The sequence below is a fragment of the Nylanderia fulva genome, unplaced genomic scaffold, assembly GCF_048542155.1.
Source record: "Nylanderia fulva isolate GAGA-0341 unplaced genomic scaffold, ASM4854215v1 Scaffold55, whole genome shotgun sequence".
NCBI lineage: Eukaryota > Metazoa > Arthropoda > Insecta > Hymenoptera > Formicidae > Nylanderia > Nylanderia fulva.
In genome coordinates, this window is record NW_028190643.1 from 79,562 (window position 1) to 102,467 (window position 22,906).

At 33.5% G+C, this 22,906-nt stretch overlaps 1 protein-coding gene across 5 annotated transcripts; it reads right to left on the reverse strand.

Moving 5' to 3' along the window:
- Positions 1-11: 11 nt before the first annotated feature.
- Positions 12-21,896, reverse strand: Ack-like (activated Cdc42 kinase-like). 5 transcript variants are annotated; one of them, XM_029307581.2, is made up of 8 exons: positions 21,497-21,896; positions 10,999-11,134; positions 9,134-9,226; positions 6,539-8,122; positions 5,614-5,850; positions 5,391-5,512; positions 4,753-4,983; positions 13-3,267 (listed from the first exon to the last, which is right to left on the reverse strand). In XM_029307581.2, the coding sequence occupies exons 2-8, from the start codon at positions 11,000-11,002 to the stop codon at positions 1,201-1,203; spliced, it is 4,338 nt and encodes a 1,445-aa protein (XP_029163414.2). In that variant the 5' UTR covers positions 11,003-11,134; positions 21,497-21,896; the 3' UTR covers positions 13-1,200. The 5 variants fall into 5 exon arrangements, with proteins under 5 accessions (XP_085343531.1, XP_085343533.1, XP_085343532.1 ...); XM_085487404.1 differs by having other exon boundaries at positions 5,376-5,512; XM_085487405.1 differs by lacking the exon at positions 10,999-11,134 and having other exon boundaries at positions 12-3,267; positions 5,376-5,512.
- Positions 21,897-22,906: the final 1,010 nt, after the last annotated feature.

Consider the following 22,906-nt stretch of genomic DNA (forward strand, 5'->3'; position numbering starts at 1 on the left):
TTTTTTTTATAAAATATATAAAATTTCTTTATATTTATTGTATAATATATAAAAGTATAAAATATGCAAAAATAATCTGAAAAACTTTCCAAATAATTCAATAATAATAGTTATTATTAAGATAATGCACAATAATATATGCAAACTTATTAAATATTGTTTAAGCTTAAAAAAAAGCGTAAATATTTTATTAATTTTTCGATAAAACTTTATATTAATAGAGATCTCTTAACTCTAATTGCTAAAATCAATTTGTATTTAATGGATATAGTATTTAATTTATTGTATCTAAGAAATAAATATTATATTCAAAAATAATTCCAAGAATGAAATTGTTGATACTGAAATTTGATAAAAAATGGAATTTTTTTAGAAGTTCCGGCTTTTTTTATCATCACAGCAAAACCACTCAAGAAATTCTGAGATAAAAATGTGTGTCTGCGTGTTTATATGTAAATTCGAATATTTTATACAATTGCTTAATATTCTATTATAGATATAATAAATATTTAATGCTATTAATATCGGACAATATATAATATAATATAGTATATTGTGTATCAAGTGCGGAAAGTTGACAATTGGTCACGAGTGCGGGGGATGGACGCACGAGCCGAAGGCGAGTGCGACCACCCCAAACGAGTTTACAATTGTCAATCCGCACGTGATACACATACTATTTTGTATTACAAGTGCAGGCAAAATGGCTTTGTGCGCGTTTTCTGTGCGGGAGGTGGCCGATCGCACGCCGCCATCTTGCGGCGGCACGGTGCGAGAATAGCCGTAGGAAATGGCTTTGAATGCGGCTTATTCACTCACCGCGTCGCCGCTAGATGGCGGCATGGGAAATCGGCTGCTTTCCGCACAGAAAACACGCACACAAAGTGCCACTTTGCCTGCACGTGTAATACAAAAGTTATTTACTATGTTCTACTTGTATGAATGCCTCGTGTATCAAATATACATTATTTTATGTTGTAATAATATACGATATCAGAAAAAAGTAAAAAGAAACTTTTTCAAAATTACTTTCAATAAAATTCATAGAAATGTTATATTACCAAATTATAAATTTCCATTCTTAAAAAGACTTTTCTCTCTTTCTCTCTTTCTAACCACTCTGCGAAATGATAATACAGTATCAAGGCAATAAAAGAAGAAAGCTACATTTCCAATAAGACTGAAGCGTAAAACTGCTCTTTAAGGAGCCGGGGAGGGAGGAAATGTCAAAGCGTCGCTCGTGAACTCCGGATACTCGGAGCTGGTGTCCGAGTCGAAGTCGGAGTTGCTGGTGAACGTGAGACTCGAGCTCGGCGCGCTTTCCGGCCAGGAGAGCAGATTGTTCTTGGAGGAGAAGGGCGGCGAGAGCGAGTTGAGAAAGCTCGTCGAGGGCGGCGGCGACTTCCCGCAGAGCTCGACCGTGGAGAGACCCTTCGCGGAGTCCGGGTGGAGAAACGGGGCCTTGTACTTGAGGTTCAAGCGCAGGTTGTGCGGCACGCCCCTCTTGTGCCGGCGCTTGTAACGCAGCCGGCTCCGGATGTCCATCTCCGAGTGGGAGACCGAGTCCGAGTCCTCGCTAGAGTCGTTCCGGGAGTGGAAGGACCTGCGGATGTTCTTCACCGGCTTCCTGCTGTTCTCCGACAGCGAGGACGTGCGGTGCCGGTAGGCGTTCACAGCGCTGCAGAGCTTCTCCGGGAGCATGTCCAACTTGGGCAGCTCCTTCCTGGGCGCGGGCTCGTTCTGGTACAACTTGGGCGGCTCCAGGATGTGCTGGTGAACGGTGGGACTCGTCGGCGGGTTTAGCTTCTGCAGCTGCACGTTGCAGCACTGCTTCTGCAGGGGTATGTTCAGGTCCAGGTGCTTCGGCTTCTGAATCGGGATGTTCAAGCTGCGCAGGGACGAGTGGGCCGACAGATCCAGGTTCCTCATGTTGGATACCAGCGACCTGGACGCGGCGGTCTCCAGGTTCCGCGAGTTCTGCGCGTTCTTCCCGAGCTGCATCATGTTCTGCGTCAGCTTGCCCAGACCCAAGTTCAGGCTTTGGACCTTCTTGAAGTCCAGGTAATTCTTCACGCTCTCCAGGCCGAGGACCTCGCGCTGATACTTCTCCGCGAGGAGCTTGCTGTTTAGCTCCACCTGACTCGCCTCCGCGTCGGATTTCCGTCGCAGACGCTGGAAGTTCACTCGCAGACTCTCGGAGCTGCTGTAGATCGGGGACTCCTTCTTCTCCGACTCCGCGATGAACAGAGGATTGTTCGAGATGACGAACGGGAAGCCCTCGTGGCCGTTCTGGTTCTGCTCGAGCTTGCGGAAGCTCTGTATGTTGATCTTCATCCCCTCCACGTTGCCCCTCGGACTGTCCAGGCCGTCCGGTTTCTTAATGTTGTCCGAGGAACCGTACGTGGCCGCGTCCTGACTCGCGTTTCTAGGCACGAAGGGCTTCTTCGCGCTCTTAACCTTGGCAAAGTCGAGCTTCTTGAACTCGGTGATGTTCAGCTTCGTGGACTCGGCGAAGGTCACCGGGATCTTGGGCCTGGTACCGAGATCAAAGTTCGCTTTGTCGAACTTGTTGGGTTTGTTACGGGGAGACTCCAGATTCGCCATCTTCTCCTTCAACATGTCGAAGTTCTCGTCGGGCCACGAGTTGTTGTTCTTCGCCTGTTGCTGCTCGCAATTGTTTAGCTTACTCTGATGCAGGCTCGCCTGATTCACTCTACCGCCCACCGAGGAGTTCTGCTCCAGAGGGTTCATGTAATACCTGCTATTGGGTTGTTCCAAGTTATTGAGCTCCTCCCCGAAGTGCACCTTCTCACCCAGCACGGCCTCGTCGTCGCAGTACTTGGGCAGCTCGAAGTAACGCTCGACGTAGTTGGCGGAGACTCTTTTCACCTCGTTGGGTAGGTCGTACATGGTGTTGTCCATGTTGAAGATCTTGCCGTTCTGATGGGGTCGAGGGTTCTTAGACCTGGCGGCTTCGGCGGCCTCGTTCTCGTAATTCAAATGGTTCTTCTTGCTCTCGCTTCTCAGGAACTCGGTGGACTTCACCAGGCTCTGCCTCGCCTGGTGATTGTCCAGTAGATGCGCGTCCAGATCGATGTCCATGTACGAGGTCCAGGCGCTCGGCTTCGTCAAGAGCTCCCGCGACTTCGCGAAGCAGAATTCCGCCGACGCTTTGTCCCACAGGGGCAGTTTCAAGGTCGACGGCGCGCCGAGGGACTCTATGCTCGACACCGTCGACGAGAGCGATTGCAGGCTCGAGCACAGCCACTTTACGTTCAGCGGGAAGGTGGGTCATGGGAAATGAAGCAGATGCATGCGGATGTACGCGTTTGATATACAGTTAGCAGAGAAGAGTTTTTGGAGAGAGTTTGCAGTTTTGCCGGCGAAAATAAATAAAACGTGATTTTTGATGGTGGAATTAAAAATGACAGAGTCAAATGATATGCAGTAAAACATAGAGAAATAAATGAGAAGTAATGAGAGGGGAAAAGGAGATCAGAGACAAATCGAGATTAGTTATGTTATAAGTGAATAAGCAGCACTAGATTAAGAAACTTAAAGATACGATTAATCAACTCTTCAAAGTATGTAAATGTACGAGTGATTGTAAAATATACCTATACCTATTTTTTATATCAGGTGACAGCAGGAATTAACCCTTTGTTCCATAACAGTGTCGAAATTGTTTTAAATAATATTAAAATATGTATGTTTTAAATTATTTTAATATATATAATGTGTGTGTATATATATATATATATATATATATATATATATATATATATATATATACTATATATATATATATATATATATTAATATTATTTAATTAAAATTGTTTTAAATAATATTAATATGTATGTATATATAAGCTTATAACTAGTAATACAATCGAAAAAGGAAATCGATATGAAAAAATAAGTCAAAAATGAAGACTGAAATTTTTTCATACAAAGCTGTTTCAAAATCGTGCGAAAAATTCCAAATTGAAAAAATCAATAATATTTATGCTTTTTTAAAATAAATTTGATCAATTTATAATATAAGACAAAGTTGTTGATTATTTAAAAACGCATAACGCAATATTCTAATATTTAAAGTCAAATTTATCGAAAACAAAATTTCGTATAGAAAAATGTATTCTGAATTTTTTTAGTTTTTCTTCTATGTACAATTATTACCTTCCTGATTGCACTTTTAATTACGTCTATATGTATGTGTAGATTATTCAATTCTATTGTAGTCATATCAAATTTAAATCTAAATAAATATCTTGCCATATTTATAAATATTTGATTGCCAGGGTAATTTTTCGCACAATTTTTTATGTATTAAATATGTATAAAAAAGTGTAATGACGTGTGTATATAACATCTTACTGCTGCAGTATGTTAAATATTAATTTTAAAAAATAAACAAACAAAGGAAGAATTATTTCTAATTGACTAGCTTGAGAAAACAACTATAATCTATAATGCAAATAATAAATCTAAGAAACGAATAAAATCTTACTAATATTTTTCATCATTTGTTGCTCCGTTGCAACATTTCTATGCTTTAGCATATTATTAATCCATATTCTAAAAATGTCAAATAATTTTGCAAAATTTTTAAATGATTGTATAAATCGTAACAAAAATTTTGTTATTAAATAAGGAAAATATAATGAAGACTTTCTTAAACGTGTCTTCCTTTGTTGCGACTTTTAAAATACACTTTTGTGATAAAAGGAAACAAAAACCTGTGTTGTACCTGTATATCAGGTATACTGGCAGCTTCTTCCGAAAAATGTCGTCTATCTGGTTTGGGACTGTATTGATGTGGCAACTTAAAAGAGAATTTTCTGCGTCTTGAAGGACTGGCAGGTGTATGGGGAGACTCCGGTGGATGTTCAAGATCTGTCATGGAACGTGCTGTCAATTCCTGTGCCATAGCAATGGCTGAGTAGAGAGTTTTCTGATCGGCAGCTGAGATAGGTTTCACCTAGATACACAAGAGAAATGTTTACCCTCTCCGTCGTGGTTTAACGGTAGATCAACATTTCTGTCTGTGCAATTTCCCGTCTTTCTATTAGCTTACAAATACAAATTTAAAATTTTTTCATCATATTAAATATAGATCTAGAAAAATAGTGCGATAGAATCTTGATTGCATTGAATTTGAATCATCATTTTTATATAAGAGTTCTAATCAAATTGATTTTTTATTTTTTAACTTAATAATAGATATTGTATAAATATACAAAAATATATAAAAATAAAAATAATATTTGAAGATTGCAAATAATAAGTAAGAAATGAGTAATAACGTTAAATACACTGAATATATATAAACTATAATATGTAATAATGAAAAATAATAAAAGATTACTGTACATTTATTGGACTCACGGTGGCTTGTTTCTTCTTGCTGCATTGCTTCGCTTGAATTTCCCGCAATTCGTTTCTCACGTTGCTCGATTCGTGTTCACTCGATAAAGGATGACCCGGTGGTGGAGGCGGAGGAGAAGAACCTGTACAATAAAACATAATAATGCGTGAGAAATCATTTTCGTGCCTCTTACATAAAAAAAAAGTATATTTTTATATTTAACGTTTTCCAACATTTCTTTACCTAACGATCGGAACATTTGATCCATTTCTGCCAAAAGGCTCGGACCAAAATCGAAATTCAACGCCTTATCAAATCTTAATGGACTTTCTTGGTTCTCTTCATCGCTAATTTCGTGATACTCGTGATCAGCTTCGAGAGTATCAGTGTTGCTGCCTACGTTAGACACAGATTGTTTCTTCGCATTACTTTCTGCATTCACTGGACATATCTCCGAACTCGTATCAGACCATAAGCTCTCTATATAAACACACATATAAGATAATGTTATCATATTTTCAAAATAGCACAAAGATTAAGTATGACTAATATTTCATCGATACTTTATTTTACGTGCAAAATTTCCTAATTCCCATATAATCAAGTTGTGTCTCATGAAATTACGTAAAATATTGCAATTTTATTAAATAAATTCACGGGCATGTATTCAAGCATATATACAGAATGCCTCAAAAGTCCTGCAACACAGTCAAATATCTTGAAAATAGTTTGAAAAAAAAAATGTTTCAAATAAAAGTTGTAAGACGCATTAAAAAGTAATATTAGTGTAGATTTATATAAAAAAAATATAGTGATTCTATTTTAAAAAATATAATTGACCTTCAGATGACCTTGAAGAGCACCCTTCAGAAAAATATCAGCAATTTGGTCGTACAATTAAAAATAAAAAACAATTTTAGGAGTGATCGATTAAAAAATAGATTTATATAAAAAAATATAGTGATTCTATTAAAAAAAAAAAAAAAAAACATAATTGACCTTCAGATAACCTTGAAGAGCACCCTTCAGAAAAATGTCAGCAGTTTGGTCGTACAATAAAAAATAAAAAAAACAATTTTAGGAGCGATCGATTAAAATGGGCCACTCTGTATACATAGTCGACACAAATACTTGTAAAAATATATAACGAGACAGAAAATATCGGTACCATGTTTGCTCTGAGTTTCCTGTTGTATACTTCTGCTATCCCTGGTCGATTCTCTGTTCGTGTCGACGCTCCTCGCGTCCTGATTCAGACTCTGCGAATTATCGATCGCGTCCTCTTGCGGCTTGTACGGCGTCACGACTTGGCGGGGCAAGTGCGGGTACTTGTCGCCGAGGAAGCTGATGTCGCCGAAGTACGCGCCGTCGAGGCCCACGTGACCGGTATGCTTGAGATCGCCCTGCGGCGAGGATATCATATCCGTGCGAATCTTCCGACGCTGTGACGAGAAGGCATTCTTGCCATCTCCTCGCGTGAACTCGCCAAGCTTGTTGCTGGGCAGATTCGAGCCGAGATACGCGATCGTGTGCGCCGGATTGAAGAGACCGGTCTTACCGTTGTTCAGGACGCCCTTCCACAGAGCGTTGCCGTTGCCCTTGTCCAGGACCGTGATTATATCGCTCTGACGGTAGACCAGCTGATTCGGCTCGGTGCTGTCTTGGACCGCCTGAACTTGCTCCGGCTTCAAATCGGGCAACAGATTAATCAGCTCGGAGAACTTGGGTCTCTTCTGGGACTCGTGTTGCCAACACTGCTGCATGAGAGAGAAATAGTCCTTCGGGCAGCACTCCGGTTGCTCGAGCCTCTGAAAATTAGGCTCGTCTATTGCCTCGAGGATCTGATGGCCGGTCAACGCGGCCCAGGGTTGAAAGCCGTAGCTGAAGATCTCCCACAGAGTCACCCCGTACGCCCAGACGTCGCTCGCCGACGTGAACTTGAGGTAGGATATGCACTCGGGCGCGCACCAAGCGATGGGCAGCTTCAGGTTGACATTGAAATTCGTCTGGTAGTAATCCTTGCCGACTCCCAGAGCGCGCGACAGCCCGAAGTCCGAGATCTTCACCTTGTTCTTCGAGAATACGAGGATGTTCCGGGCCGCCAGGTCGCGATGAATCAGTCTCTTCGCTTCCAGGTACTGCATCCCGTCGGCGATCTGCACGGCAAAGTCGCACAGCGACAGGACCGGGAAGCTTGAACGCAGACTGGGCTCCTTCAGGCACTCGAGCAACGAGCGCAAAGGCGCGAGCTCCGTGACGAGCATCAGCGAGTTCGTGTCGAGGACGACGCCGTAGAGTCGCACGATGTGCTCGTGATCAATCGCGTGCATGATCGCGGCCTCCTTCAGAAACTCTATGGGGTTGTTCTGCATCCTCTCGCGGGACAGGCACTTGATGGCGACCTGAATCCTCTCGCCGTCGTTGGTCCACACGCCCTGCTGGACGACCCCGAACTCCCCGGTCCCCAACTCCTTGTTCACGATGATCGCGTCCGCGGGAATCATGTGCTTGTTGGGCACGCGGATCGACGGTCTGTCCTGCCTCTCTTCCGGCAGCATGTTCAGGACGCCCGGGGTCTGCTCCTCGCGCTTCGGTAGCAGCATCTTCTTGAACTTGGAGAGGTAGTTCTGCGGGAAGTGCTTCTGGAAGTATTTCTTCAGACGGCGCATCTCTGGTTTGCTCATCCCTATCGCGTTTAGATCCTCTTCCGTCACATACTTCAGCTGGGCTGTTGTTTGCACCTTCAGGTCACCTGATAAATAAGGTATAAATATCATTAAATTTAAATTATAAGGCTCCCGAATATAATATTAATAAATATAAATATAATATATAATGTAATAATACAATATTAATATAAATATAATATAATAATACAGGGTGTCCCATTTTAATGTTCCACCCCAAATAAATTTTTTATTTTTGATTGTAGAAAAAAATGTTTCAGACAAAAATTGTATGACTTCAAGGAGGACATAAGGTGGTGCCATTAGTTTGACCTTGAATAGTTGTTTGAAGGTCACGTAAAGATTACCTTGAGGTGAGATCTTGTCTTAAAACTCAAAAAGTACTTGAGATAAAAGTGTTTCGTTATAGTGTTTTGGAAAGCTCTCGATGTCAGCTACAAGAATATGTAATAAAAAGTAGGTAGATAATTTAAGAAATTAAAGGTGACCTTCACATGAACCTCAAGCAACTATTCAAGGTCAAACTAATGGCACCACCTTATGTGCTTCTCGAAACCATACAACTTTTGTCTGAAACATTTTTTTCTACAATCAAAAATAAAAAACTTATTTAGGGGTGAGACATTAAAATGGGACACCCTGTATAATAGAAACTTATATTAATATAAATAATTAAAAATAAATTTTTATATTAATATATAAATAAACTATAATATAATATACACTTTTTTGTAAAATAAGAAATAATTATGGTTTTAAAAATATAATATTATTTAATGAATATAATATAAATAAACTTATATTGATATATAAATATAATATTAATATATATAATTTATATTATAAATATAAATAAACTATAACATAATATAAACTTTCTTGTAATAAGTAATAATTATGGTTTTAAAAATATAATTATTTAATAAAAATTATGATATAATATAAATATACTTATGTAATTTACATACTTATATTAATATAAATAAATTTATATTAATATTTAATTTTCACATCTCTTAAAATATTATTTAAAAAATATATGCATAATAAAATATGAGTAAAAAAAATAAAACTACCTCGAATTCCAGGATAATATTGCTGCAATTCGGCTTCCATAAGGAACTCATAAAGACCAGGTCCATTGTTGCGAGACATTTCTACTTGTGTATCTAAAATCAAATAAAATTTACGATTAGTACCTATATAAAATATATATATATATATATAAAATAATATTTATAATAATTCTCAATAAATTTACTATATTATAAAATTACAAGACATACTATGAAAGAGTATCATAGGAAACAATGCGTTGAAAATAAAAGATAATATTTTTATCAAATAGAGACGAATCATTTTGTTTATTGATTAGCTATTATTAAAAAACAAGGCTATTTTATGTAATAATATCACTTTTAAGAATTTATTTAACTGTATAGTGCTTAAATTCCGGAAACAGATTAAAAAAAAAATATATTTTTAGCCGCAACGAGGGAAACAAATCATTCCTTCAAATTCATAAAAAACACATTTAATATTTCATATTTCTTTAACATGAAATAATCTTGAAACTACTATTTTAGTATAAAGTATATAATCTTGAACCTAATATTATATTTTATGTTCACTTTAATATTATTACTAAAAATTCTATATAATAACCAACTTAATTTGTTAATTATTTTTATTCTTCAAAAAACACTATCTCTAAAAAAATTCTTTAATATATATTTCTGATAATTATTACTATAAAAACAATTATCATATATTCAGATATTTTCAAGATTTTTAATTGTTGCAATTTATATATTTTGTAAAATGGAACAAAAACGATGAGAAAAAATATAGTAAAATTAATAAGTTTATCTAAAAAGAAGATGAAAATTTGTGCATGGAATACATATTATCAATATTATATAAATCCAGACATAAAAATGAAATTTAATAAATTAATAATAATTAGAGTTACGATCTAATAATAAATTATAATCGTATATAATAATAAACATTAATTTTTGACGTTATCTTATGTTACTCAATGATCAAATTTAAATCACAAATTAATAAGGATAAGCATTAAGAATTTTTAAAAATAAAAACATGTTTCTATCAAAACTATATAAATTGCATTTTCCTATCTCATTTAATTTCAAAAAATTACATATATAAATTAAAATAAGTATGATATGACGATATACATTATATAAATACAACAAAAATCGTGCATCGTCTGCTATTAAATTGCGTTAATAAATGCGTAATAAAAGCAGGATTTGCAATATTGGTGACGGCACAATTTTTACATCGTGACAGCGAAAACGTGGCAAGGATACAAACCTAATACATCAAATTAAAGGACGACCTGATATATCAAATACTGACAGTAGAAATACAGCAAAAATCGAGCAGAGTCAACGGGGCAAAAATAGAACACGCCTGGTATAAACGCAATTATATTAATTAAATCTAATTAAAATGGGAAATGGATTATTTAAAATGTTAGCGAAGCGCAGATTCTCTTCTTCTAATCTCTTGATTAATTTGATAAAAATTTCACTTCCTGTGGATATAATTGAAATTTAAATATATAATAAATGAATCTAATAATATATCTATTTTTTTTAACTTTATGAAACAAACTAGCTTTATAGATCAACATAATTTTTTACTTTTAGTCACTGTATGAAATAAAATTAACTTAAGTTAATTCACCATTTAAATTGTGATGAATTTTGATTGGTTTAGGACTGAATGCATCTTAAACTAATGTTAGTTATATTTTTTTCTTTAAATTATAATTTTAAAAAGTTAACTACAACTGCATAATGTAAAAAAAAATTTGCAATTAACATCCATTTTAAACAGAGCGAATTTATATCAGCGCAACCTGTCCTAAATCAAAATCAAAATCTGACATGTAAACATATAATTTTCTCACCCATTCTACGCTATCGTAGGAAGATATAAGACGATTTCTCTTCCCCTTGACATAAAATACGACGAAATGTTGCTCTCCTATCCTATCAGGACATGATCGCATTCGTTTCGGTTTCCTTTTCACTTCGTCATTTTACCTTGAATAATTTATATCGTACATTTATTACATGACATCCTAGATATGCGATACAACTCGTCATTTACACCCCAGATCTTTTACTCAATAAACAATAAAATTGTTATTTAAAATAAAATTTATCAGAATTAATTTAATAGAAGATTTCTGTGGTATCATTAAAAAAAATACAAAACAAAGTTATAATTTATATATATATATATATTTACATACATATATTTAATTAAAAATGTTTTTTTAATAATTTTTAATGAAAAAGTTATAAGAATAAACTGTAAATAATTATATAAATAATTTTTTAAAAATTATATAAATAATATATTATTATTATATATAAATTTATATATAATACAAATATATATTAAATAAATAAACTTATATATAATATTATTCATATAATTTTTAAAAAATATTTAATTATATATAGTTTATTCTTATAACTTTTTTCATTAAAAATTATAAACACTTTTCTTAAATAATTCAGAAATGCTAAAAATAAAATACAACAAAATAAATATGACAAATAAATGAAAAAATGTTTCTTATAGCATTAAACTCACTTTTATGCCTGTATGAAGTTAGCCCCCCATTTTTCGAATTTTAAAATTTTAAAGGTTGTTCCAGGTTGTTCTAGACTTGTTCTAAATTGTTCCAAAAGATCAAATTTAAAAAATAAAAATTTTCGCGAAAAATGGAAAAAAACGATTTTTTGACCTGGCCCCCCATTTTTCGAAAATCGAACTTTTAAAGGTTGTTCCAGATTGTTCTAGTTGTTCTAAACATTGTTCCAAAGTGATAATTCCCTAAACAAAATATTTCACGAGATATAATAAAAAAATAGTTTCGTGCGCTAAAACAGTATTTTTACGTTTTCGGCTATAGTTATTATCTCTTAAACACCAAACTGTATATTTTAGCTAAAAACGAACAGAACAACCTGGAACAACTCTCAATTTTGCTAGAACATAATTTTAAAGAGTACTTTACTCTTGGAAATAAACATATTTTTGTTGTTTTTTCGTGTTTTTCGACCGATAACGACGTGACAGCGATCCCAAACTATAGAACAATTACGTACTGGCATAGAACAACTTGGAACAACTCTCAGTTTTGCTGGAACATTATTTTAAAGAGTACTTTACTCTTGGAAATAAACACATTTTTTTTGTTTTTTCATCTTTTTTGCTCGCTAAAGTTGCGATAGCGGTCCCAAACTATAGAACAATTACGTACTGGCATAGAACAACTTGGAACAACTCTCAATTTTGCTAGAACATAATTTTAAAGAGTACTTTACTTTTGGAAATAAACACATTTTTCTTGTTTTTTTGTGTTTTTCGACCGATAACGTCGCGACAGCGGTCCCAAACTATAGAACAATTACGTACTGGCATAGAACAACTTGGAACAACTCTCAGTTTTGCTAGAACATTATTTTAAAGGGTACTTTACTCTTAGAAATAAACACATTTTTTTTGTTTTTTCATCTTTTTTGCTCGCTAAAGTCGCGATAGCGGTTTCAAACTATAGAACAATTACGTATTGGCATAGAACAACTTGGAACAACTCTCAGTTTTGCTAGAACATAATTTTAAAGGGTACTTTACTCTTGGAAATAAACACATTTTTTTTGTTTTTTCATCTTTTTTGCTCGCTAAAGTCGCGATAGCGGTCCCAAACTATAGAACAATTACGTACTGGCATAGAACAACTTGGAACAACTCTCAATTTTGCTAGAACATAATTTTAAAGAGTACTTTACTCTTGGAAATAAACATGTTCTAGTAAAATTGAGAGTTGTTCCAAGTTGTTCTATGCCAGTACGTAACTGTTCTATAGTTTACGATCGCTGTCGCGACTTTAGCGGGCGAAAAAGATGAAAAAACAAAAAAAAATGTGTTCATTACCAAGAGTAAAGTACCCTTTAAAATGATGTTTTAGCAAAACTGAGAGTTGTTTCAAGTTGTTCTATGCCAGTACGTAATTGTTCTATAGTTTGGGATCGCTGTCACGTCGTTATCGGTCGAAAAACACAAAAAAACAAGAAAAATGTGTTTATTTCCAAGAGTAAAGTACTCTTTAAAATTATGTTCTAGCAAAATTGAGAGTTGTTCCAAGTTGTTCTATGCCAGTACGTAATTGTTCTATAGTTTGGGACTGCTATCGCGACTTTAGCGAGCAAAAAAAATGAAAAAACAAAAAAAATGTGTTTATTTCCAAGAGTAAAGTACCCTTTAAAATAATGTTCTAGCAAAACTGAGAGTTGTTCCAAGTTGTTCTATGCCAGTACGTAATTGTTCTATAGTTTGGGACCGCTATCGCGACTTTAGCGAGCAAAAAAGATGAAAAAACAAAAAAAATGTGTTTATTTCCAAGAGTAAAGTACTCTTTAAAATAATGTTCCAGCAAAACTGAGAGTTGTTCCAAGTTGTTCTATGCCAGTACGTAATTGTTCTATAGTTTGGGACCGCTATCGCGACTTTAGCGAGCAAAAAAGATGAAAAAACAAAAAAAATGTGTTTATTTCTAAGAGTAAAGTACCCTTTAAAATAATGTTCTAGCAAAACTGAGAGTTGTTCCAAGTTGTTCTATGCCAGTACGTAATTGTTCTATAGTTTGAGACCGCTGTCGCGACGTTATCGGTCGAAAAACACAAAAAAACAAGAAAAATGTGTTTATTTCCAAGAGTAAAGTACTCTTTAAAATTATGTTCTAGCAAAATTGAGAGTTGTTCCAAGTTGTTCTATGCCAGTACGTAATTGTTCTATAGTTTGGGACCGCTATCGCGACTTTAGCGGGTAAAAAAGATGAAAAAACAAAAAAAATGTGTTTATTTCCAAGAGTAAAGTACCCTTTAAAATAATGTTCTAGCAAAACTGAGAGTTGTTCCAAGTTGTTCTATGCCAGTACGTAATTGTTCTATAGTTTGAGACCGCTGTCGCGACGTTATCGGTCGAATAACACAAAAAAACAAGAAAAATGTGTTTATTTCCAAGAGTAAAGTACTCTTTAAAATTATGTTCTAGCAAAATTGAGAGTTGTTCCAAGTTGTTCTATGCAAGTAGGTAATTGTTCTACAGTTTGGGACCGCTATCGCGACTTTAGCGGGCAAAAAAGATGAAAAAACAAAAAAAATGTGTTTATTTCTAAGAGTAAAGTACCATTTAAAATAATGTTTTAGCAAAACTGAGAGTTGTTCCAAGTTGTTCTATGCCAGTACGTAATTGTTCTATAGTTTGGGACCGCTGTCACGTCGTTATCGGTCGAAAAACACAAAAAACAAGAAAAATGTGTTTATTTCCAAGAGTAAAGTACTCTTTAAAATTATGTTCTAGCAAAATTGAGAGTTGTTCCAAGTTGTTCTATGCCAGTACGTAATTGTTCTATAGTTTGGGACCGCTATCGCAACTTTAGCGAGCAAAAAAGATGAAAAAACAAAAAAAATGTGTTTATTTCCAAGAGTAAAGTACTCTTTAAAATAATGTTCCAGCAAAACTGAGAGTTGTTCCAAGTTGTTCTATGCCAGTACGTAATTGTTCTATAGTTTGGGACCGCTATCGCGACTTTAGCGGGCAAAAAAGATGAAAAAACAAAAAAAATGTGTTTATTTCCAAGAGTAAAGTACCCTTTAAAATAATGTTCTAGCAAAACTGAGAGTTGTTCCAAGTTGTTCTATGCCAGTACGTAATTGTTCTATAGTTTGGGATCGCTGTCACGTCGTTATCGGTCGAAAAACACAAAAAAACAAGAAAAATGTGTTTATTTCCAAGAGTAAAGTACTCTTTAAAATTATGTTCTAGCAAAATTGAGAGTTGTTCCAAGTTGTTCTATGCCAGTACGTAATTGTTCTACAGTTTGGGACCGCTATCGCGACTTTAGCGGGCAAAAAAGATGAAAAAACAAAAAAAATGTGTTTATTTCTAAGAGTAAAGTACCATTTAAAATAATGTTTTAGCAAAACTGAGAGTTGTTCCAAGTTGTTCTATGCCAGTACGTAATTGTTCTATAGTTTGGGACCGCTGTCACGTCGTTATCGGTCGAAAAACACAAAAAAACAAGAAAAATGTGTTTATTTCCAAGAGTAAAGTACTCTTTAAAATAATGTTCCAGCAAAACTGAGAGTTGTTCCAAGTTGTTCTATGCCAGTACGTAATTGTTCTATAGTTTGGGACCGCTATCGCGACTTTAGCGAGCAAAAAAGATGAAAAAACAAAAAAAATGTGTTTATTTCTAAGAGTAAAGTACCCTTTAAAATAATGTTCTAGCAAAACTGAGAGTTGTTCCAAGTTGTTCTATGCCAGTACGTAATTGTTCTATAGTTTGAGACCGCTGTCGCGACGTTATCGGTCGAAAAACACAAAAAAACAAGAAAAATGTGTTTATTTCCAAGAGTAAAGTACTCTTTAAAATTATGTTCTAGCAAAATTGAGAGTTGTTCCAAGTTGTTCTATGCCAGTACGTAATTGTTCTATAGTTTGGGACCGCTATCGCGACTTTAGCGGGCAAAAAAGATGAAAAAACAAAAAAAATGTGTTTATTTCCAAGAGTAAAGTACCCTTTAAAATAATGTTCTAGCAAAACTGAGAGTTGTTCCAAGTTGTTCTATGCCAGTACGTAATTGTTCTATAGTTTGGGATCGCTGTCACGTCGTTATCGGTCGAAAAACACAAAAAAACAAGAAAAATGTGTTTATTTCCAAGAGTAAAGTACTCTTTAAAATTATGTTCTAGCAAAATTGAGAGTTGTTCCAAGTTGTTCTATGCCAGTACGTAATTGTTCTACAGTTTGGGACCGCTATCGCGACTTTAGCGGGCAAAAAAGATGAAAAAACAAAAAAAATGTGTTTATTTCTAAGAGTAAAGTACCATTTAAAATAATGTTTTAGCAAAACTGAGAGTTGTTCCAAGTTGTTCTATGCCAGTACGTAATTGTTCTATAGTTTGGGACCGCTGTCACGTCGTTATCGGTCGAAAAACACAAAAAAACAAGAAAAATGTGTTTATTTCCAAGAGTAAAGTACTCTTTAAAATTATGTTCTAGCAAAATTGAGAGTTGTTCCAAGTTGTTCTATGCCAGTACGTAATTGTTCTATAGTTTGGGACCGCTATCGCGACTTTAGCGGGCAAAAAAGATGAAAAAACAAAAAAAATGTGTTTATTTCTAAGAGTAAAGTACCATTTAAAATAATGTTTTAGCAAAACTGAGAGTTGTTCCAAGTTGTTCTATGCCAGTACGTAATTGTTCTATAGTTTGGGATCGCTGTCACGTCGTTATCGGTCGAAAAACACAAAAAAACAAGAAAAATGTGTTTATTTCCAAGAGTAAAGTACTCTTTAAAATTATGTTCTAGCAAAATTGAGAGTTGTTCCAAGTTGTTCTATGCCAGTACGTAATTGTTCTATAGTTTGGGACCGCTATCGCAACTTTAGCGAGCAAAAAAGATAAAAAAACAAAAAAAATGTGTTTATTTCCAAGAGTAAAGTACTCTTTAAAATAATGTTCCAGCAAAACTGAGAGTTGTTCCAAGTTGTTCTATGCCAGTACGTAATTGTTCTATAGTTTGGGACCGCTATCGCGACTTTAGCGGGCAAAAAAGATGAAAAAACAAAAAAAATGTGTTTATTTCCAAGAGTAAAGTACCCTTTAAAATAATGTTCTAGCAAAACTGAGAGTTGTTCCAAGTTGTTCTATGCCAGTACGTAATTGTTCTATAGTTTGGGATCGCTGTCACGTCGTTATCGGTCGAAAAACACAAAAAAACAAGAAAAATGTGTTTATTTCCAAGAGTAAAGTACTCTTTAAAATTATGTTCTAGCAAAATTGAGAGTTGTTCCAAGTTGTTCTATGCCAGTACGTAATTGTTCTACAGTTTGGGACCGCTATCGCGACTTTAGCGGGCAAAAAAGATGAAAAAACAAAAAAAATGTGTTTATTTCTAAGAGTAAAGTACCATTTAAAATAATGTTTTAGCAAAACTGAGAGTTGTTCCAAGTTGTTCTATGCCAGTACGTAATTGTTCTATAGTTTGGGACCGCTGTCACGTCGTTATCGGTCGAAAAACACAAAAAAAACAAGAAAAATGTGTTTATTTCCAAGAGTAAAGTACTCTTTAAAATTATGTTCTAGCAAAATTGAGAGTTGTTCCAAGTTGTTCTATGCCAGTACGTAATTGTTCTATAGTTTGGGACCGCTATCGCAACTTTAGCGAGCAAAAAAGATGAAAAAACAAAAAAAATGTGTTTATTTCCAAGAGTAAAGTACTCTTTAAAATAATGTTCCAGCAAAACTGAGAGTTGTTCCAAGTTGTTCTATGCCAGTACGTAATTGTTCTATAGTTTGGGACCGCTATCGCGACTTTAGCGGGCAAAAAAGATGAAAAAACAAAAAAAATGTGTTTATTTCCAAGAGTAAAGTACCCTTTAAAATAATGTTCTAGCAAAACTGAGAGTTGTTCCAAGTTGTTCTATGCCAGTACGTAATTGTTCTATAGTTTGGGATCGCTGTCACGTCGTTATCGGTCGAAAAACACGAAAAAACAACAAAAATATGTTTATTTCCTAGAGTAAAGTACTCTTTAAAATTATGTTCTAGCAAAATTGAGAGTTGTTCCAGGTTGTTCTGTTCGTTTTTAGCTAAAATATACAGTTTGGTGTTTAAGAGATAATAACTATAGCCGAAAACGTAAAAATACTGTTTTAGCGCACGAAACTATTTTTTTATTATATCTCGTGAAATATTTTGTTTAGGGAATTATCACTTTGGAACAATGTTTAGAACAACTAGAACAATCTGGAACAACCTTTAAAAGTTCGATTTTCGAAAAATGGGGGGCCAGGTCAAAAAATCGTTTTTTTCCATTTTTCGCGAAAATTTTTATTTTTTAAATTTGATCTTTTGGAACAATTTAGAACAAGTCTAGAACAACCTGGAACAACCTTTAAAATTTTAAAATTCGAAAAATGGGGGGCTAACTTCATACAGGCCACTTTTATGCATATTTATATGTACATATATAATTTAAAAAAAAATAATTTAGCTATTTTTATATGTTCCCTTAGCTTGGCTATATTAATGATTCGTGGGAAAGGTAAAAATAAAATTAGAATTAGGTCACAGATCACGTTAAGATTAGATGTAGCATGCGCCTTGTTAGTATCAAAAGAGTTTCTATACTGCATTTTCCATATTCTTTCATTTTTTTCCCGTATGTAGAGATGTTCTTAAGAAAATGCATGCAGACTTTTAGACGCTAAACCACTTTGGGAAACATTTATAGACGTCGAGGCACTTTGAGAAACATTTATAGCCATCGTTTATTTCGTTTGTCTTCATTGTTAGTTAGATAAGCATTAATGATAAATCATGTGTTACGTAAATATTGCTGTTTTTATCGGGACAACGAAAATGTGAGTGCTAAATATAGGTTTTTGATGAATAAAGAGAAGACTGTGACGACATGAATTTATAAGTATATAAATAGATTGATAGCTTCCACTTCCGTTGAAAGCTTCAAAGTAGCAATAAAAATTAATAAAAATAAATAAATAAATAAAAATTAATAAAAGGGATAATAGAAAGTAAAATGCTTTCCATGTCGATTGTGCAGTTGGTGAAAGGCCTCACATTCTCATTCTATTTCCCCAACATGACCCCTTTCCAGAGCATCATGACGAAGAAAGCATCTTATCTCGCATATCTGTCTTTCAACTTTATGCTGTTGTACCTGCATATAAATACTATTACATAGGGCTACAACAAATGATAAAAACGTAAAACTTTCAAAAATGACTTTCAAAAACGACTTATTTCTGCATAAAAAGTGTAGTACATAATAATAATACTAGTAATGAAGTAAATAAAAATTTAATAATAATTAAATTATAATTTAATTAAGTAAATAAAAAGTAAATTACATATTTTATGTTTTACTAGCCAAATATAATAATAGTATTTTTATTTTTGTCTGAAGTGGTAGAAAAATCATCAAAATTTATTTCAAAAGTATCAAAATAAGTTTTTTTTTATAGTTTAAGTAGTTTATTTTTTTCTTATAATTTTTTTCATTAAAAATTATATTTTTCTTAAATAATTCAGAAATGCTAAATAAAATATAACAATATAAATATGGCAAATAAAAATTAATAAAAAATTTTAATGTGTCTAAATAAATAAATAAATATTGTTGAAATAATTGTTTTGTGATAACTGCTAAATAATTTGAGATACGAGAAAAATATAACAAGGCTTTATTTATTATGTGTTATAGATAGAGAACCTGATTAAAAAAAAAAGAAAGAAAAAAAAAAGACATCTGAAATAAAGCAATCTTATGTCTCAGAAATTGTTGAAACAGATAAAAATTGAGATTTCTGTTATATTTTATATATTTAATTCTGTATATAAGTAAAGAATGATATCACGAAATATGTAGTTGTTAATAAAGATTCAATGGTAAAAGAATTCTTAAAGATGATAACAGTATCAACTACTGTAATATTGTTGAGATAAAAATAATCTAGGACAAAACAATTTGATTATTAATTTGGAGACTTAATATCTGGTGCAGAATTTAATGAATCATCGGTCCATATCTTTTTGATGATATTCAAGCATAAATAAACGCAATATATTTTCAAAACAAAATACCAAAACTTTTTCAAAAGATTAAGTTTCTCAGTATATTAGATAAATAGTTTTTCTTTATTTCAGTTTATTTCCAAGAAATAAATATTCCGCAAACTTTACAATGCATTATATTTCTCAGTATACTAAAATAAATGATATTCTATCATTTGCATTAAAAACAAGAAAACATTTTAATATGCTCGAAAATTAATAGATTAAATATGATGAATTAATAAATTAATTTTCCAGTTTAACAATGTTAGGCTTCTTTTTGTGGGAATATATAAAAATATCATTTATCCAGCTGCACTTATGATTAAAGTAATTATTTGTTTTGATTGTACAGCTTCTTTGAAGAGAGAATTATCGATACATGTGCTGTCAAAACAAATGATTATTCTTGCAATCCATTATTCATCTCATAACAATGTTTAAGAACTGGAAATTCCTTCACTTCTGTGACTTTAGATTGCTCCACGATCACTTCAAATGTCTATTGACTTCAAATGTCTATTGACTTTGTCTCTCTCTGTTCTTTCATGATATTTATATAAAAATATATTATTTCATTTAAAAATATATTTCTTATAATCTTGAAAAATTAAGAAAAATTAATATTATTAGATTTTATATAAAAAATAATTAAAAAGTTTTCTCTTATATATCTCACATCTTCTATTATTTAATAATTATTTCAAATGATATTTATCTAGAAACATCCTACATGTATATGTAACTTATATATAAATTATATCATATGTATTTAAGACTTTTTGCACAATATCTATTGTTTATAAAATGTTAAAATAATTAATAATAAACTTTTATGTTTTAATGAAAGTTTTTGATAGCAGCGAACAAGTAATAATTTTTTTCTAATCTTTTATTTAATTATTTATTTGTTCTACTATCTAGTTTACTCTTATAATTTATTTTTGTTAAATATTAAAAAATCATCTTAAAATTAAACATTTTAATATAAATAACTAATAGAACTTTTAAGATAAATTTTCTCTATGTTTCTACCACTTTAAAAGAATAAAAATATCATTATATCTGTTGTTTATAATTCAAAAATCATAAAATTATATAATTTATATTATGCTTTTTATAAACACCAGAAATCGATTCTTTTTTTCTCTCTGATTTGATTTTTTCTTTGAAAAATAATATAATTTTAACTCGAAGAAAGCATTTTTTACAACTGAGAGAACAATTAAAAATAGCATTTATAAATATAGACATTTGAAACATTTATATAAACCTATCCAAAATAAATCCTCAAATATTTATGAATCAATATTAAGTGCGAATTATTTCAGAAATAAAAAATTTTTTTTTTTTTAATTAATTGACTTTTCTCCATTTTCTGCACTTAATATCTCTAACATTTTTTATATTGGATAAAAATATATATATTCAGGAAAACCACAAAAAAATTATGCAGACAAAATTATTCACACTATTTCCAAATTACAACCATGTTTGTGAAATATGACACATGTTATATGAACATTTTCTATATTTTGTCCCTTGTCCCGCCCTTAAAGTGCGTTCCACATGTTATTTATGAATACCTTTTGTATAGATAAGTAATAATATACACTGCATTTGAAAAAAAGCTTGAAACTTAGATTTGCACACTTGAAAAAGGGAAGAAAAATATTATAGAAAAATAAATAGAAAATGTTATCGAAGAGTGCAGAGACAATAATAATTCATTTTTGCCGATACGCACCTTTTTTATCGTTCTTTCTTTCGTCGAGACTCTGAAATCACGGCACTTCTAAATTTCCTTTTTCTCTCTCTCTCTCCTTTCCTCTTTTTTACATGCATGCGTCAAATGATCGGCAACAGCAGCTGCGTTTCCTTTCCTCGCCCGAGTCTTCTTTCCGCACTTCCTCTCTCTCTCTCTCTCTTTTCTTTACTTCCGCACTTTAATGAATTTATCCCCGCTGCCCGTTCGAAGCTCACATTTTTCACGTCGTCACCGAAACCTCGAGCGATCGCGTCTAAAAAGTCACTCTCGTTCGCGCACTTGAAATAACTCGCGCACGGCCTGCTCTTTATTCGATTTGCATACTTGCATCGTATTTACCGAAAGGGACTGTATGTTCATCGCCGTTCGTCGTAACTTCGTCGCGAACGCGGCGCGAGACGCAGAGAGACGCGAGAGTTTGACAGCTCGGCGTTTGACAGGTGGCGGCGCCTGGCGGCACGCGTGCGAAGCTCCGTTTGACAGCTGTCAAATGCGACTGGCGGTCGACTAGGGAGTTTTCTCGGGCTCCCGGGAATTTTTCTATCCAACAGCCAATCGCGTTTAAGGGTCGGCAGGCGACATGGTGGAGACGCCTATCGGCCGGCCGGGAATTAGAGATTCTTATATTCCAGATATTAGCGAAACTACTGAATGAATCTTATTAAATTTATGATATTCTTAATCAGTAAGCTCAAATGCAGTCCGCCAAAGAGTTATTTATTGAAAAAAAGATGAAAATAAAATTTATAATATAACTTGGGGGAATGCGCAGCTAGTAACGGGTAAGGTTGGGTTAGCCAGGAGTCCGTATTTTATTTATTATAAATTTTTCAGAGCAAAAATGCAAAATCCGACTCTTTGGCTGACTACTTTATTATATCAAGCATATATTAAAAAACAAAAACCAAAGTTATGTCACTTATTTTATGAAATATCTGGACTATAAGATTCTCACTAGATTCATAAGGAGCAGGGGAAATTTCCGTGGTAACATACTGACAGCTAACAGCTTGACAAGGAGAGACTATCATTCTGTCCTTGTCTCTCTTACATCGCATATGTAGTAACATCCATGTAGACACAAACACTAATGCGTTGAACGAATGCGATTATTGGGAGATATCAGCAAGAACCGGTTTTCGTATTATCATTGTTTCTCTGTATATGTATATTATATGTAAAAGAACAATAAGAATAGCAATAATTCTTGCCTAACATTATCTTCCAATTATCGTTTCGTGTACGCAATATATATTTCACATTATGCATCCCATACAGCACAGATTATTGCAATTATATTGCAGCAACGTTGCAATGTTGCAAGTTGCAATGCAACATTATAAAGACATTGCAGAGATATAGGTGCACAAAATTCCAGCACACTTGTAG